The sequence below is a fragment of the Piliocolobus tephrosceles genome, chromosome 1 (genome assembly GCF_002776525.5).
Source record: "Piliocolobus tephrosceles isolate RC106 chromosome 1, ASM277652v3, whole genome shotgun sequence".
NCBI lineage: Eukaryota > Metazoa > Chordata > Mammalia > Primates > Cercopithecidae > Piliocolobus > Piliocolobus tephrosceles.
In genome coordinates, this window is record NC_045434.1 from 219,445,507 (window position 1) to 219,462,743 (window position 17,237).

At 58.3% G+C, this 17,237-nt stretch overlaps 1 protein-coding gene across 1 annotated transcript in view; it reads left to right on the plus strand.

The window, feature by feature from the left end:
• Nucleotides 1-17,237, plus strand: part of MORN1 (MORN repeat containing 1) — a 35,516-nt gene that overhangs the window by 5,223 nt on the left and 13,056 nt on the right. Inside the window, exons 4-8 of the mRNA XM_026457461.2 lie at nt 761-871; nt 2,389-2,479; nt 3,212-3,299; nt 13,661-13,757; nt 15,615-15,725. Of these exons, the coding sequence (XP_026313246.1) occupies nt 761-871; nt 2,389-2,479; nt 3,212-3,299; nt 13,661-13,757; nt 15,615-15,725 (498 nt within the window). The remainder of the gene's footprint in view (nt 1-760; nt 872-2,388; nt 2,480-3,211; nt 3,300-13,660; nt 13,758-15,614; nt 15,726-17,237) is intronic.

The following is a 17,237-nucleotide window of genomic DNA, read 5'->3' on the forward strand; positions in this document are numbered from 1 at the left end:
TTTTTTTTTTTTTTTTTTTTTTGAGACGGAGTCTTGCTCTGTCGCCCAGGCTGGAGTGCAGTGGCCAGATCTCAGCTCACTGCAAGCTCCGTCTCCCGGGTTTACACCATTCTCCTGCCTCAGCCTCCCGAGTAGCCAGGACTACAGGCGCCCCCCGCCACCTCGCCCGGCTAGTTTCTTTTTGTATTTTTTTTAGTAGAGACGGGGTTTCACTATGTTAGCCAGGATGGTCTCGATCTCCTGACCTTGTGATCCGCCCGTCTTGACCTCCCTAAGTGCTGGGATTACAGGCTTGAGCCACCGTGCCCAGCCAGTTTTTTGTATTTTTTAGTAGAGACGGGACTTCACCGTGTTAGCCAGGATGGTCTCGATCTCCTGACCTCGTGATGCGCCCGTCTCGGCCTCCCAAAGTGCTGGGATTACAGGCTTGAGCCACCACGCCCAGCCGGCTTTCAGTTTTTAAAGAGCCAGGGAAAAAGCTCACCCTTCACCCTGCAAACTCTTACCAGAGGGTCCTTTGCCCTCGGGATAGATGTCCGCAGAGTGTCTGCCTGGGGCTGTCTGCGTGCCCAGCTGCTGGGGAGACCAGACCTGCTTACCATGTTTTCCCTCATGAAGCAGACTAAGTAGCACAATGGAGACGGGGCTGTCCATTCTGGAGTGGTTCCTGCGTCTCATGGGTCAGGGACAGAGGAGAGCCGACTGGGGCCGCAGCCCTGAACTGAACCTCGTGTCTCCCCTCCTTCTTGTCCACACGCAGGGGACACCTTCTCTGGACAGTTTGTTCTGGGAGAGCCTCAAGGATGCGGCGTCATGGAGTACAAAGCCGGCGGATGTTACGAAGGGGAGGTCTCCCATGGCTTGCGGGAAGGTCTGGCGTCCACAGGAGCCGGGTGCTGTGAGGGGCGGGTGCTTTCAGGGCACGGGATCCTACGTCCGCTTGGGTTCAGGAACCTCTGATGGGGCCTACCTGACTTCAGAGGGTAGGAAAGAAGGTAGGGGGCCCATGCTATCTTCTCCCCACCCCCAGACCGTGTCCTATGCCCTGCATACACCAGTATGCCCACCAGGTCCTGTGGTACTTGGTGCATCTCTGTTATCCGCTACTGCGGAATAGATGCCCGTGGCTTAGGGGTTAAAATGGCCACTGCTTTATTAACTACTCCTGATCCTGGAGTCAGTAGGTTGGCCTGGGCCCTGCAGGGAGGGGCTTCTAGTCTGGTCTCATGTGGGGTTACTAAATGGCTATAGTCACAGCAACTCCGCCAGGCCTGAGGGTCCCTGAGATCCTCATAGGCCTGGGAAGCCCAGCTCCTTGCCCAGGAGTCTTGGACAGCTTGGCCACTTCCTCTACATTCTGTTGGCCCAAGCAAGTCAGGAGGCCAGACTCAAGCTAGGAGGGGGCTGTGCCCTGTCCCTCTACCCAGCCAAGCCAGGCAGAGCACGGTCCACGGTCCCACAGCCAAAAGGCCACCTGCACCCAAGACAGGAGTCAAGCACGTGATATTCTCCACCACAGATGGAGCTTCTTTTTCCAGTGTTTTTCTTATGTTAAGAATCTGAGGCCAGGTGTAGTGGCTTATGCTTGTAATCCCAGCACTTTGGGAGGCTGAGGCAGTCGGATCACTTGAGGTCAGGAGTTTGAGACCAGCCTGGGCAAAATGGTGAAACTCTACCTCTACTAAAAATACAAAAATGGATGGGCATGGTGGCACACGCCTGTAATTCCAGCTACTCAGGAGGCTGAGGCAGGAGAATCACTTGAACCCGGGAGGCAGAGGTTGCAGTGAGCTGAGATCATGCCACTGCTGTCCAGCCTGGCGACAGAGCGGGACTCCGTCTCAAAAACAAAGCAACAACAACAACAAAAAAAGAATCAGAAATACTCTCAAATTTCTGAGTTGTCCAAAATCTGAAAATGCCACAGTTTACTGAACTCCCATCCTCTTGAGTTTCTCGTTGTTCAGGTGAAGCCCTGCCTCCCTCACTGTGAACTTGAAGTTTCTTATAAAAACAAACGACAGGCCCCAACTGCACCCGTCCTCACCCCAGCAGGACGCAGAGCCTGTAGAGCCTCAAATGGCAGTCTGCAGGGTCCCTCAGCAGCACCTTTGAGAGCTGGACCCCAGGGCCATTTTTGCTGCCCTGTCGGCTGACCGACCTGTCCCAAAGCACATTTGCCCTTCCCATTCAGAGCCTCACCGAGCCGTGCCAAGGCCCTGTGTAGCCAGGCCTGGAGGGTTTGTCATGCTCTGGGGGGTCCTGAGCCCCATGCCTCCTAGACTTACCACTTTCCTCCTACCTGCCCTCTGAGGAGCGGGGGGCAGATCCTTTCTCAGATGCAGGAGGAGGCACAAAGCCAAATCTGTCTCTTGGTCCCTTCTCCAGGACACGGGTTTCTGGTGGACCGGGACAGACAAGTGTACCAGGGCTCCTTCCATGACAACAAGAGGCACGGCCCTGGGCAGATGCTCTTTAAGTGAGTATGAGTCTTGCAGGTGCTGCCCGGCATATGACAGACACACAGGACAGTTTTGAGGCCATGTGGCCTGGGAGTGTAGACAAGACTGCCGTAGGACACCCCAGGCCTGTTCTGGCCCCTGCTGTCCACCTGCCACCCCTCCAGTGCCAAGTTGTTGAACCACATTCTGTGGTTTCGGTGTTATTCTGTAATTTTCCCCTTATTGATTGAAATTGACCGATTGTGTATTTAGTAGATAAAACATCACCCCTCCCATTAAAATACCTCCTGTGAAAGTCAGGCTGGCAGCAAGATGGCACCACAGGAGCTTCTCCAGGTCTAAATGAGGATGGGGGTGCCCTCTGGCCAGCAGAGCCTCCCGCCTCCCAAGTGCTAGGCATCTTCAGCCCATGTGGAAATTCCCACGGCAGAGTCTCAGCCTCACTGGCTATGGAGACTGCAGCCCCCTCCTGTTGCCTCTCCGTGTCATTTCCCATTTTGAGTGGCGGAGGCTAAGCGTGTCCCGAGCAGGCCTGCCATCTAGGGTGGGGGTGGGCGGACGTGTCCCCGCCGCCTGTTGTCGGCCCCCAGCCGGCCCTGGCGAGGCAGGAGCTCTCGGGGCCATCTGCTCGGGCCTATTTTTGCCTCCGTCCCGCAGTGCCTGCGGAGCCCGGTGGGAGGAGCCGGTCTGAGTCACTGCCACCACCTGGCTCCCCCGCTGAGAGTGGACTCTGTGCGTGTGTCCCCCAGGAACGGTGACAAGTACGATGGCGACTGGGTCCGGGACCAGCGTCAGGGACACGGGGTGCTGCGCTGCGCCGACGGCTCCACCTACGAGGTACCCAGGGGTGCAGAGCACCTGCTGCCCAGAGGGTGCGGGCCTCGCGGGGGCGGGGCGCGTGGGGTGTGGGGAGCCTCACCCTGGCAGCTTCTCCACGTGCCAGGCCCTGCAATTCCCTTATCCCGTGTGGGAAGATAAGTTTCCCTCTCCCCTCACAGCTCCCTGTCGGGAAAAGAGAGAAACCAACAGGGGAGTATTCATATGTGTGCCTTGTATGTACTCGGGAGGTGCGTGCAGAGGCGGGGAAGCTCACAGGCAGCCCGCACCTTTGACTTAAATCCCATCTTCAGCCAAACCAAAGGAAGAAGGGTGTTGGGGGCCAGTCGTGGGATAAGGCTTGTGGTGCAGCTAAGGCAGGGCCTTCTCCACCTACAGGAGCCTTTGCGCGTTGGTGATCTGGGGCCTTTCTCTTCCTGATACGGAGAGGATAGACCCTTACCAGTGGAGTTTCCTTTACGGATGCAAATTTTTCTTACAAAAGGGAAACTTCTACTCTGTTTTCAGAGCTTCTCCTGTGTCTGCAGTTTCTCAAAATAATCAGTTCAAAATAGTGCTGATGCCAAAGAGGCAGATTTTGAGGTGGTACATTCTGGTCTGTGACAGGCCCTACAAGGCAGGGACCAGGATTGTTCTCGGGGGCATGGGGCAGCAGCCCCATGAGTACAGAGAGCAAATTTCAGGATGTTTGGAGGAGAGGATGCCAGACTTGTTGACAGCCTGGATGTGCGGGCAAAGGCAAGAGAAGAGTCCAGGTTGGCACCTGAGCTTTCGGTCTGAGCGTTGAATGGACAGTGGGGCCTGGTTCAGGACGCAGCCAGGAGGTAGAAGCAACACCCGTCACTCCAGTGGGGAAAATGTAATGGAAGAGTCGCTAACAAGGACGAGGCACTAGCTACCAAAAAGGGCCAGAGAAGGAACACCAACATCGCAATGCCAGGAGGGTCCCGGAGACAGAGCTTCTGCAGTGGAGTCTAGCAGTGGCGTGGTTGTTGCTTGGGCTGGGCTGCAGGCCTGAGCCCCTGGCTGGTGGGAAGGGGAGCCTGCTGGTCCACAGCCTGGGGGAGCTTCACAGCTAACCAAGCCATCCCCTACGCTGGCCGTGAGACACCAGCCCAGTCGAGGGCCTCAGGAGCCCAGGTGCTGCTGTGTGAGGCTGTCACAGCCATGAGGATGACCATGACTGCAAGGGCTGTGAGGGGTCCCCTGAGCGTCCAACAACACTACCAGGAAGAAACCACACGTGCAGGTCTCTCAGTGCAGCACAAGTCACAGCCAGTCAGGACTGCCATGGCCGTGGAGAGGAGTCCCTCGTTCCCTAGAGCCTTGGGGCTGCTTTGATGAGAAACGCAACATTTAATTGTGTGGGTCGCAGAATTACAATGTCAGTTGAATTCCCTTCCTTGCCAAGATTCTCGTGTGAAAGTTGGAGCAGTGGTTGGAGTGAATAGTCCCTCGAACTGGGAGGAAGCCAGCACCCTCCTGAGACTCAGACCTCAACAGAGAGGGTGTGGCTGCCAGCCCAGGCGGTAGAGAGGTTTTCTAGGGTGCCAGGGGCTAGAGCTGCTTCTCAGGAAGCTCCCACTGAGGTGCAGGAGACGCTTGCTGGAGACCAGACCCTGTGGGGTTCTCCACAGGCCGCTGGCCCCGGCCATAGGAGTTAAAGTAGAAACACTGCTTCCCATAGTGCCGCCTTGTTCTCTGTTGACAAAACCTGGCATTGCACTTCCTGGCAAAGGAGAAACCTTGACGGGGTCCACTTCCCATCAGGGAAAAGTGGGCAAGGAAGAGGGATGCTGGGGACTGAGAGGTGGTGGGTGGGCAATTGGCATGGGGCCACACAGTGATGGAGGAGATGGGGGTGGGGATGGGAGCCTCATCCTGGCTGGCACAGCTGTCTGCTCCGCAGCAGGGCCTCAGAGGTGGTCAGATGTGGGGCCCCTGGAAGGGTGGTCAGGTGGGAGGTGCAGTGTGTCTCCCCTCCGCATGCATGTCCACCCTCCCTGCTCTTGAAACAGAGCCTCCTGCTTGGGTAAAAGTGCCATCCATGCCCACTCCAGGGACTGCCAGCCCTGCTCAGGGCAGTTGGCCGTTGGCAGTGTCCTTGCTGGACCATGGGAGTCCTTGTCAGCCTCGTTGCTGCCCCTGCTGGCCTGGGCTGGTGCTGCAGGTTCTCACCTGAGCCATATGCAGGAGATACTGCAGCCAAGCCACGGCTCTGCCTCTTCTCCCCCGGGGACGTGTGTCCATCCTGCAGGACCAGACTTCACTGCGTGCTGGAGCAGCCACCACTCCCTTGTCTTCACTCTCCAGAACGGCTGTGAGAGAGTGCGGCCAAAGGAGTCCCTGGGCAGAATTCTCCCCACCCCAGCACACCCGGGCCCCCAGCCCACTGCCACCATGACGATTCCCTCGCCTTGCAGGGCTGGGGCAAAGCTGGGGCCGGCGCTGGTGCACAGCTCTGGAGCTTGGGCTCGGGTGTGTGGTTTCATTTCCTGGATGCGAGGCGCTGCTGTCAGCCTTTCGGTGCGTTGGCTCATGGTCCCCGCCAGTCCGTGCAGGGTGCAGGTGAGGAAGCTGAGGTGCCAGGACAGCAGGCTCCCTTACCAGGCAGTGGCAGCGCGGCGTTCCCTGAGATTCAGGAGGACCTGCTCAGGGCCTGTCTCATGGCCCAGGGACACAGGTGCCGCCTGCTGCCAGACAGCGCTGTCCGCTCCAGCCCGGGCTGGGCAAGAAGCAGCTCCTGTTCCTCCAGAGGACCATGGACAGCTTTGTCCTCCCCACCCCTGCTCCCAGCACAGCCCTGTCCCCAGAGGCTGTTCTGTCCCACAGGTCCCCTGGCTGCCACGCAGGTGCCGACTCGGGTCCACGCTGCTTGCTGGTCACCAGCATCCTAGGCTGAGAGAGAGGACCAGGCAAAGGACGGTGCCCTCCTGGGCTGACGGCAGCAGGGTGCTCAGCGCATCCACCAGGGGGCGGCCCAGCCCTGTCCCGGCACCGCACTGGCCTCCCCGGGAGCTCCGAGCTTATTCCCAGGCCTTAGTTTGGACAGGCGAGCATGGCCTGGGATGGCCGCTGGGCCCAGGGGCTGGCTGGGGACTCCTGAGAGCCAGGCCCCCGAGCCGCCCCCCAGCCTTTCTGCTTGGGATGGTTTTTCCCCTTGGCGCTAAAGCCTTGAATTCTGCAGACAGTTTTGCAGAGGATTTTCTATGAGAGTCTTGGTGCAAAACCCTTAAAGTGACCCACATTCCCGGGGCCTATAATATGGCCTCCCCATTCCCTCTGCCGTCCAGGCCCAGAGGACTGGGAGAGCTGGGCAGGCCCTGGGACCGCCTGCCGACCAAGGCCCACACACTCTCACCAGGCAGGCCTGTGGCCTGAGTCCTGTGGGGACACTGCTGTGCGCCGGTGCTCACTGCCCTGTGGGGTGCCCTGGGCAATGTCCCCGGTGGCAGCAGTCCCCTGGCCTTGTCCACACCCCTGACACCTGCAGGCACACACAGACCATGGCCAGCGAGCTGCCCGCTCCTCCAGTGCCTTCTCCGGGCATTGCTCCTGCCCAGACCGAGGTAAATGCTGCAAACAGAGAAGGGCGCTGGAGGCCAAGAGGACAGGCTGGGCCCCCATGCCCTCAGGTCAGGACTGGGCCGGGGCCGCCTCCTACACAACACAGCCATGGCTGCCAGACTGCACTTCAGAGGCAGGAGGTTTTCACATGGCTGTTTGGCCAAGAAAACATTACCAGGTGTGTCCCTTGGACTCTGGTTCATGAGGAGAAGCAAAAGGCGCTCTCGGCCCAGCTGCTCAGTTCTCTCTCTGTGTCTTAGTGCTGGGCCCTCCGGTCCCAGTGCCTCTCCTCCACCTTTATCCTGGAGAGTAAATGGCATCCACCCGGAGAGGCAGCAGCTGCCAGAGATGGGAGTCACTGCACACATCCTGAGGGCTGGCCAGAGTGAGGGGACAGCTGTTCCTTGTGGTGTCATTAGTCAAATATTTAGCCTGCTTTAAAAAACGTTTTGTCGGCTGGGCATGGTGGCTCACACCTGTACTTTCAGCACTTTGGGAGGCCAAGGTGGGAGGATTGCTTGAGCCCAGGAGTTCAAGACCAGCCTGGGCAACACAGGGAGACCCTGTCTCTACAAAAGAATTTTTTAAAAATACAAAATTAGGCCGGGTGCGATGGCACACACCTGTGGCCCCAGCTACTCAGGAGGCTGAGGAGGGAGGATTGCTTGAACCTGGGAGGCAGAGGTCGTAGTGAGCTGAGATCATGCCCACTGCACTCAAGCCTGGGCGACAGAGCAAGACCCTGTCAAAAAAATAAAAAACCAAAACACCAACCATTTTGTCATGGTGAAATCCATATAATATAAAACGTACCATCTTAACTACTTTTTGTTTTGTGGAGGCGAGGTCTCACTGTGTCGCCCAGGCTCATCTCCAACTCCTGGGCTCTAAGCACTTCTGCCTTGGCCCCCGAAGGGCTGGGATTTCAGGCGTGAGCCACTGCACTGGGCCATAACCATTTTTAAGCATGCAGTGGAGTGGCAGGAGGCACGTGCACATTTTGTGCAGCCACAACCACATCCACCTCAAGAGCTTTGTCACCTTCCCACCCGCACCTCCATCCCCTTCCAACACGAACTCCCCAGGCTCCCGCCCCGGCGGCCACCGTTCCACTGGGTCTGTAGACTCTGCTGACCTCGGGGCCTCCTGTGAGTGGTGTCCTTTCATGCCAGGCTTGTTTCACCCAGCACGGTGTCCTCAGATGCCTCCATGCTGGAGCCTGTGCCAGCCCCTCCTTCCTTCCTCAGGCTGAGCCGGGCTCCCCCCATGTGGACAGACATGCTTCTCTGCCCCTCTGTGGGTGGACTCTAGGGAGGCTTCCCCTCCTGGGTCCTGTGGGTGATGCTGCTGTGAATACGGCTGCACAGAGAACTCTTCGAGGCCCTGTGGGCCGCAGCCCCAGAAGTGAGACTGCTGCATCGGATAGTGATTCTGTTTTTAATTTTTGAGGAACCGCCATGCTGTTCTCCACAGCGGCCTCACCCTTTTACCTTCCCGCCCACAGTGCACACAGTTCCAGTTCCTCCGCAGCCTCTCTCACCAACACTGGTTATTTTCTGTTGTTTTGGTAAAAGGTTACCCTAATGAGTATTAGCCCTCTTAACAATGACCACAATTGAGACGCAAGCCCACCCACTGGCAGCTGTGGCCAGCACTGCGCACCCGGTGTCCCCCTCTTTGACACTTCTTGGTGACTGTGTTCTCCCCCTGTCCTGGCCACCAGCCGCCCCCATCCGGGAGCACCTGCCCCTCACCATATTGGTGCTGCAAGGCTTTGTGGAGTGCCTTTGTGCACAGGAGTTTGGGCCGTTTTGTTTCTTCCCTGGGAGCTTAAGCCATCACTCGAGGCCACGAGGCAGATGCCAGGCCCTTCTTGGACACTGAGTTGCCTCTGAGAACTGCCCTGCCCCTCCAGCCACACCCCAACCAGCGCCGGCTGTTTTTAGAGATCATTTTATGTTCTGAAAAGACAAGAAAATGGTGAGTCCTTCTCTCTCTCCTGGCCTTCGCCTCTGCCCACGTCGGAGCATGCCCTTGGCACCTCCTAGGTCAGCTCTGATCCATCTATAGTAGGAGAAACTCCAGGAGACATCGGCTGCTACCCAGGGCACTGTGAGCTCGAGGTGGCAAAGCCCTCCAGGAGACCTGTTCCCCTCCCGACGGCAGGTGTGTCTCCTGCAAACCGTGTCTCCTGCCTTGCAGCCAGTATTCCTTAATGCAGAGCTCTATGAAGAACCTGTTTTTAAAAAATGCATTCTAGAAAAAATACATTCCTGAAAATACACGTGTTACAGCTTCTTCTGATGGAAAATAAGAACAGAGTATCCCAAAGCAGAGGAGGCTCCTCTTCCACAGGGACAGGAGCCACACAGCTCAGGCCGGGCCCAAGCCACAGAGGTCCTGGGCTGCGAGCACCACCACCAGCTTGTGACGCCTCGGCCATCTCTGTCCCCTGCACTCCTGGTTTACGGCTTACTGCCTCAACCTCCCAGGACCCGAGGGCTTGGGCAGGCCCCACACATCCTCCGAACATCCTCGGTGGGAGCTGGACCAGAACTCGGAGCAGGCAGATCGGAGGCCACGCGTTTGTGTGCACATCAGAGCGTCTCCTACCCATGTTGGCAGCAGCGTGGGCCGCCGGGCATCCCTGGCTGCATCAGCTGCGCCATGAGTGTTGGCTGTCTCACACACCGGCTTTCCCAGGGTCGCCGCTGGGTGCCGAGCACCTGCTCACTGCACGGAGCAGGTGGCTCCTTCTGGGCAGCTTTGCCCGCCGCAGTCCCCCAGCCTCCTCTCCTCAGCTGGGCATGTGTGGGAATGCCCACCCGGGGGCCTCCACGGGGCCTGCAGCCTCCACATTCAGGCCTACTGCCCTCGGACCCAGGGGTCACAGTCCAGGAAGCCTGGGCCAGTGGGGGTCCCCTGGCGTGCATGTAACACTGAGAACCATGTAAATACTTTGGGGCGTTTGAGCACGCATGGCCTTTGGGGAGTCTGGCCGGCTTGCCTCACGTGGACCCCGCACCACCCTGGGGCAGAGGAGGGGGCCGGCTATCAGGACACCAGGGTTACACTAGGGCAGAGCACATGTCCCCTCTGGACCTCCTCATAGTTCATACCTTGAAGCCCAGGCACTTGAAATGGGACCAGCGAGGTCAAACGCAGGACCCCTGGTCCTCACTGTTACCAGGAAGTGACACAGATGACCAGTCCTCAGAAACCGGAGCTGGCCCCACCCATCCCACCAAGGCACAGCAGCCCCTGGGCAGTCGCAGGGCCCAGGCAGGAGGGTCCGGCGGGCTCCTCACTCATGACATGGCCTGAGGGGGCTGGGCAGCTGATCCTGGGAGCCCCCACCTGGTGCACCAGGCCATGAACCTCAGCAAAGGCCCCACCTGCTTCATGCCCAAGATTTGGCAATTTTGGGGGCTTACTTTCTCCAGACCACAACACCCTGAAGGCCGACACTGGGGAAGGCTAGAGCCCCCGCTCTTCGCCCCCACCTCCTGGGGCTGTCAAAGCCCAAGAAGCACCAGACCCAGTATCCCCCAGGAGGGCTGGAGGCAGGAAGTGCCTCGTGGTGCCAGGGGAGGGTGGACGCCTGACTATGGCCTGAAAACAGAGGGAGTTGCTTCCAATAAAGCACGGAAAGAAAACAGCACGAATGGACCAGAAGTGCTTCCGAGAGTGAGAAAGGAGAGCGCTCACAACCTCTTCCACCCCAGGCTGCTTGGATTGGGCCAGCGCCAAATCAGTCCCCGCACCAGCCGAGCCGTCGGAGCTCATCGACTGTCAAGGAAGGTGTGAGCCTTTGGCCAAGTGGTGCTGGGAGCTGGGGAGAGCTGAGCACTGCCCGGGGCCTCCTGAGTGCTCTGCCACCTGGCAGAGCAGGGCAGGGAAAGGAGGGCCCCTCACAGAAAACACCCTTATGGTCTTGGGGTCACCTTTGTGACCGAGGAGGAACGTATGTGTGTCACCATCATCCTGCACGACCGCTTCCTGACTTTGGAACCACTGTTTGCCTCTTTATTTTGGGTGTGGACCTGGACCCCAAGAAGCCCTTCCCCAAAGGTCATGTGACCATCACCACCTTCCTGTGTCCTGCACCATACACCTGTGCTCACCTGGGTGCCAGGCAGTGGCCCGGCAGGGAGGAGGCGGGAGAGCAGGTGGCGGCGTGCCCATTCCTCTGGCCCGGCCTCTCTGTGACTGAGGCCCTGCACATAGCTCTCCACGCTGGGCATTGCCCTGGGCTGTGCCTGGGTGGTCCCTGAGGCCCAGGCGGGAGGCGGCTGCTCCAGAACTTTCAATGCCCCAGTCTGTGCCGTCAGCAAGGGGATCAGGAGCCTCCCCTGCACCCTATTTAATAAGCTCCTGCTCATTCCTGCCTGGGGTGCATGCAACAGAAACCGAACTGTCAAAGGTGTGACTGATAACATGAATTAGACAGGACCATACTACTGGATCCGTTGCATTGATCACTCAGATGTGCTTGGACTGACCAAGTGCTGCATGAAAGCTTGCCCGGCTCAGCCCTCCCACCCGGACACTAGCGGTGAGCACCGAGGATGCTGAGCCCTGACCTGATTGCTGAGCACCCAGGGAGGGGGATGCCAGGCAGGCTCGTGCCACATATGTGAGCCGCAGCCCCAGACCAACCATGGCTGGAGTCACTCGCCCCAAAGGTGGGCTCTGCACCTCTGCGGTTCTCGTGACCTGAGTGTGTCTGGCTTCCCCTGCCCAGCCGTGGCCTCACTGGGTACTCACCCTGGACGCTATATGGCAGCTGGTGCTGGCCCTGCCCCACAGCTCCACCTTCCTCTGCCTGAAAGCCCAGGGCACCTTCCAGAGGGCAAGCAGGTGGAACGGGGCAGAGACCAGACATCACCATTCTCATTACTGATGGTGACAGGGGCCCCGGACGCCCTGAAGAGCCCTCAGCTGTGCGCTGACTTGCGCCTCTCCCCATCCAGCGTGAATGAGATGAGAGAGAGAGGACAATAGTCCCAGGAAGGGACCCTCAAGAAATGCCAGTCAAATGCAGTGGACTCTCGCCCAGTTTGGTGGGAACGCCTGAAGTCACAGGACAGAGAGCTGAGGGGGCAAGGCCGAGGGGAGGTGCTGTGTGCATGCCAGGGCACTCACAGCCTCCAACAGGCCTTGGCCTCCAGGCACGCCGTGCAGCAGCAGTCAGGACAGCCCATGGACTCTGCGCCAGTGCTTGGTGTCTGAACCCCAGAAGCACTCTCACCTGACCCCACATGCGATCAGCTCTGGGACTCCCATCCACTGTCGTTGCCAGTGTGGGTGGTGCTTGCCCAGGGCCCAGGTGGCACAGTGAACCGGACTCTGATCTTCAGGGCAACTGTCTGGACAATGGGGTGATGTCAGTGGTGCGCTCAGCTTGGAACATTGCAAGAATGCAGCCAGGTGGGTGCTGGCTGGGATCTTGGGGTCTGGGTGCTGGAGGGACAAGAGCCTCAGGAGCAAGGGCCCTGTCCAGACAGCAGCCGGGTCTCTGCCCCCCTGGCACCCCCAGCTGGCTGCCAAGCCTCTCCTGAAGCTGAGAGCTGCCTTTTTGCTGCCTTGGGCACCCACGCGGGCTGCCAGTTGTCTCGGATCAGATCGGAGCCCCCTGTCTGGAGGCGTGAGCCGTGCTCCTGGCCCGCCGCTGTGAGGGGCCCCCCCCCCGCCCTGCCCCCAGCCGGTGGCCCGGGCCCGGGGGGCCCCCCTTCAGCCCCTCTGCAAATGCGATCCACACCACCCCCGCCCCCCGCCAGCCCCGCATGCACCGTGGCTCTCCCTGGCCTTTGGGGCCATCCAGTGGCCTTCAGGGCTGTCTGCAGAGGCCTTGTCTCCCTGCGGCCGGAGAGAACTCTGGCACCATCCACTTCTCCCTGATCTGCCGCACTCCTCAGCCCTGGCCCTCGGCCCTCCTTGTCTCTTCCCAAGCATCCCAGGGCCCAGGATCCGTGGAGAGGCCCTGGGAAGGCACACACTGCGCCCTGCAGACCTGCCGTGGCTGCCTCGGGGTTCTCCTGGGAAAGGCACCCAGGGAGGGCCAGGCAGGAAAGCAGGAGCCCCCTGGGCTCCTGCCGAAGAGTGAACAGAAGCAAAACGTGCCTTTGGTTAATTTTTCTTCTAATAGAAGTAATTGAGAGTCAAATGAAATACCGTTGAAATTTCCCAGGAAAATAATCACCCTGCTATTTCACATGATTTTCCCAGGCTTTGTTGTATGACTTGGAAACCAGGCTTGTTATGAAGGAGGCAGAGTTGGGGTGTGCAGCGAACAGGCGTTTCTCCCAAGTGCACAGGCACATTTTTTCAAACTGTGTTTTTTAATTGGCCTCTTCATGTACAAATGAGCAGTGTAACGGACAAGCAGGGCACCTTAATCCCAGCGCCACAGTCGGCCAGTTTGCAGGTTCAGGCCTCCTTTATGATACATGCCACAAACACAGTGTCTTTGTATTAAAAGGATTTTTGTGCTGAAATGTGCCCATTCGAGGTTTTGTTTGCATTTTATATACTGTGCCATTGTTCCCATACCTCCTGGCATCGTTAAAATTCAAAGGGGAGTATATTTTGCAAAGCAAATTGGATCGCATTCTAATGAAATATAGTTTCTCACCACCAAGGGACAGGCTGCAAGGACCCTTGAGACGACGTGGTTTTCTAGCAGCCTTTGGTCCTCGGGCCCCGCTGTAGCCCCAGGGAGCTGCAGTGCCTTGCGGGGACCCACACAAGACCCTTGGGAGCCACCAGCCTGAGCCTCACCCTTCTGTCTGCAGGGACAGTGGCACAGCGACGTCTTCAGTGGACTGGGCAGCATGGCCCACTGCTCAGGGGTCACCTATGATGGGTTGTGGATCAACGGCCACCCAGCAGGTAGGTGTCCCTGCCTTCCCGTGGGCACTGTGAGGTCCACTGTGCCACTGTGGGGTGTGTCCCTGGCCCCTGGGCAGTCACATGGGAGATACTGACCCAGAGCACACTGGGGAGGAGTGGGGTGCAGTGGAATCTAAAATCCCATCCCTTTTTAGGAAAAACATGTTTGAATCTGATGTCAGAAGTGCTCCTGCTGCAAGTGGGGCCTCCCAGATTTGGGGTCTGAATGTTTGAGGGTGACCTGGTCACAGCTGCGCTGTCCCCCAAGTGGCTTCTGTCCAATTTCCCTGAGCCCTCTGCACTGTGATGTGACCACAGGGTGGCCTCGGGCTCACAGAAGGACCAGCCAGTTGGGCCTCCTCTGGGGGTGCCTCCCTAAGCCACCTTCCCTCTTCCCATGGCCTCTGAGTGGCCTCTTGATAGATTCCAGGATGAGGGTGCCACCCCAGGGGTCAGTCTGGCCAGGGACATGACACTCATCCAAACCTTGGGGCCAAGTTAGTGACAGGTGCAGGTGCCGCTAGCACCAACTTGGGCTCTGCACTGGGGATATCTGCAAGGTCTCAGCCCAGGCAGCCCCACACATACCTCCTCGGCTTGGAGGACCTTGGAGGACCAAGACCTGTTAGCTGGGAGAGGTCACAGGGTTGACAGGTAACAGTAACTGCTGCCCTCAGCACAGACCTGCTGGCCCTGGGCTCCTCGTGGAGGCTGAGGTCTTGGGGAAGGCAGAAGTGGCCAGGTGCCTGGGGAGCCCTGAGAGACAGGTCCCAGCACCCGCATGCACACAGTGCACCCTGCAGGGGATCCTGGGGCAGAGGCCGAGCCTGGGTCCCGGCCCAGATGCTTCTCCCTCAGGTGGAGTCTCCCTGAGGGGCCCCTGGATCCTCAGCAGAGCCCTCCAGGAGCGTCTTGATGACCTCACCTCAAGGGAAATAATCCAGATCCCAGCCCCTCCTCCCAAAAGTCTCTTGGTCCTTGTTGGAATTCCTAAGTGAGAAAAACGGGGCAAGGGGTGCAGGACGTAGCCTGGCTTCACCCTGAGGAGGGTCTCCCTCCAAGCCAAGGTGGGCTCTGGCTTTGCCCCCAGAACACAACAAGAGCTCCCGTGGGGGCCAGAGCTTCAGGCCCTTCCCCAGCCCCACCATGAAGTCCAGGGCACCCACCACCCTGTGTAGCAGGCGTCACCTCTGCTGCCTTTCAAGGCAGCCTCAGATTCCAGGCATTCTCCCAGCATCTGCTTCTAAAGCCCCTCCATTGTGCTTTGCTGGAGGCCAGTCCATAGTGGAGAGTCAGGGATGGCGGGTGGGGGCAGGGGTGGTGGGCAGCAGGACACGGTGTGACAACACTGCCCACAGCGATGCCCCACAGGCCCCGGTAGAGCAGGGGCGGCCCTGGCTGCCAGGAGGCACTGGCCAGCCAGTAGACCCACCCTTGCCGGGCCTCGCCCAGCCCCAGGTCCAGCACCTCAGGGTGCTGACTCAGACGCAGGGAATGCAGGGCCTGAATCCCAACCAGCGGGAAGACATGCCGGAACATTCCATGGGCAGGAAAATCCTACAGCTCCACACCGCCCACTTGTGTCTCTTGCGTACTCCGTGGTCCCTGTGGTCCACTTGATTCGATTCCACAGTGCTCCAGGCCAGCAGAGCCGAGCCGCACGGTCTGAGTGCAGACGACTGCCCGGGTCGCTGCTCTGCAAGGTGGCTCGGTGGGGGTCGGCCCCAGCATGTGCTTGTGTTCCAGCTGCCACACCGAGCTCTGGTCGGTTCCCGGGGCGCCCACTGCTGACTCAGCCATGGGGTGGGTGGGGGGCCGTGCCAGTCACCACTAAAGCCACACTCTGTCCTCTCCCAGAACAAGCCACGAGGATCGCGATCTTGGGTCCAGAGGTGATGGAAGTGGCCCAAGGGTCTCCCTTCTCGGTGAACGTTCAGCTGCTGCAGGACCACGGGGAAATTGCCAAGAGTAAGCATCTCCGGGGGAGATGACCTAATGTTTCCGAAAGAGAAACAGGCAGCAGGTTCTTAAGCAGTGAAGATGCGGACAAGATGTTGCATGTGGTTCCTGAGGCACAGAGGTGACTTCGTGCCCAGAGCCTGGCAGAGAGGTCGCAGGCGTGCCAGCTCCCCTGCCAGTCAGGGCAGCCATGGGTGTGTGTGCAAGCATGCGTGCACATATTGTGTGATGTGCGTGCTCGTGTATGTGTGTGCATATGTGTGTATGCCTTAGGTGTGCACAGGTCTGACTGTGTATGCGTGTGGTGGGGAGCACGCGTGCATGCATGTCAGTGTGTCCTTCCTTTTTAGGAGGAATAGTCTCCGTTCCAGTGGTGGGCCACTTTCTGCTTCCCCCCTCATCTGCCGGTGGGCGTCGCAGTCGTTTGCACCTTGGGCTGTGGTGAATAGTGCCGCTCTGAACATTTGTATACAAGTTTCTGTGTGAATGTGTTTTCATTTCTCATGGGTGTGTACCTACAAATGGAATTGCTGGATCACATGGTAGATTTATGTTTGAACTTTTTTTTCTTTCTGGAGACGGAGTTTCACTCTTCTTGCCCAGGCTGGAGTGCAGTGGTGCAATCTCGGCTCACTGCAACCTCCGCCTCCTGCGTTCAAGCGATTCTCCTGCCTCTGCCTCCCGAGTAGCTGAGATTGCAGGTGCATGCCACCACACCCCGCTAATTTTGTATTTTGAGTAGAGATGGGGTTTCACCATGTTGGTCAGGCTGGTCTCGAACTCCCGACCTCAGGTGATCAGCCCGCCTCAGCCTCCCAAAGCGCTGGGATCACAGGCGTGAGCCACCGCACCTGGCCTGAACTTTTGAAGAAACTCCTAAACTGTTTTTCCAAAATGGCTACAGCATCTTACAGTCCTGCCAGCAATGCATGAAGGTTCAGATTTCTCCGCATCTTCCCAGCACTTGGAAATACGTCTTTGTGTAGTAGCTGCCCTGTCGGTGTGAATTGGTAGCTCCTCGTGATTTTGATTTGCATTTCCCTAACAACCGTTGATTATGAGTGGCTCTTGCTATGCTTATTGGCTATTTGTTTATCTCCTTTGGAGAAATGTCTATTCAAATATTGTACCCATTTTTTAAAAATCGGACTGTCAGTCAGTACAGTGGCTCACACCTAAAATCCCCGCACACTTTGGGAGGCTGAGGTGCGAGGATCACTAGAGCCCAGGAGTTCTTTCTTTTTTTTTTTGAGACAGAGTCTCGTTCTGTGGCCCAGGCTAGAGTGCAGTGGCGCGATCTCGGCTCACTGCAAGCTCCGCCTCCCAGGTTCACACCATTCTCCTGCCTCAGCCTCCCAAGTAGCTGGGACTACAGGTGCCCACCACCATGCCCAGCTAATTTTTTGTATTTTTAATAGAGACGAGATTTCACCGTGTTAGCCAGGATGGTCTCGATCTCCTGACCTCATGATCCGCCCGCCTTGGCCTCCCAACATGCTGGGATTACAGGCATGAGCCACC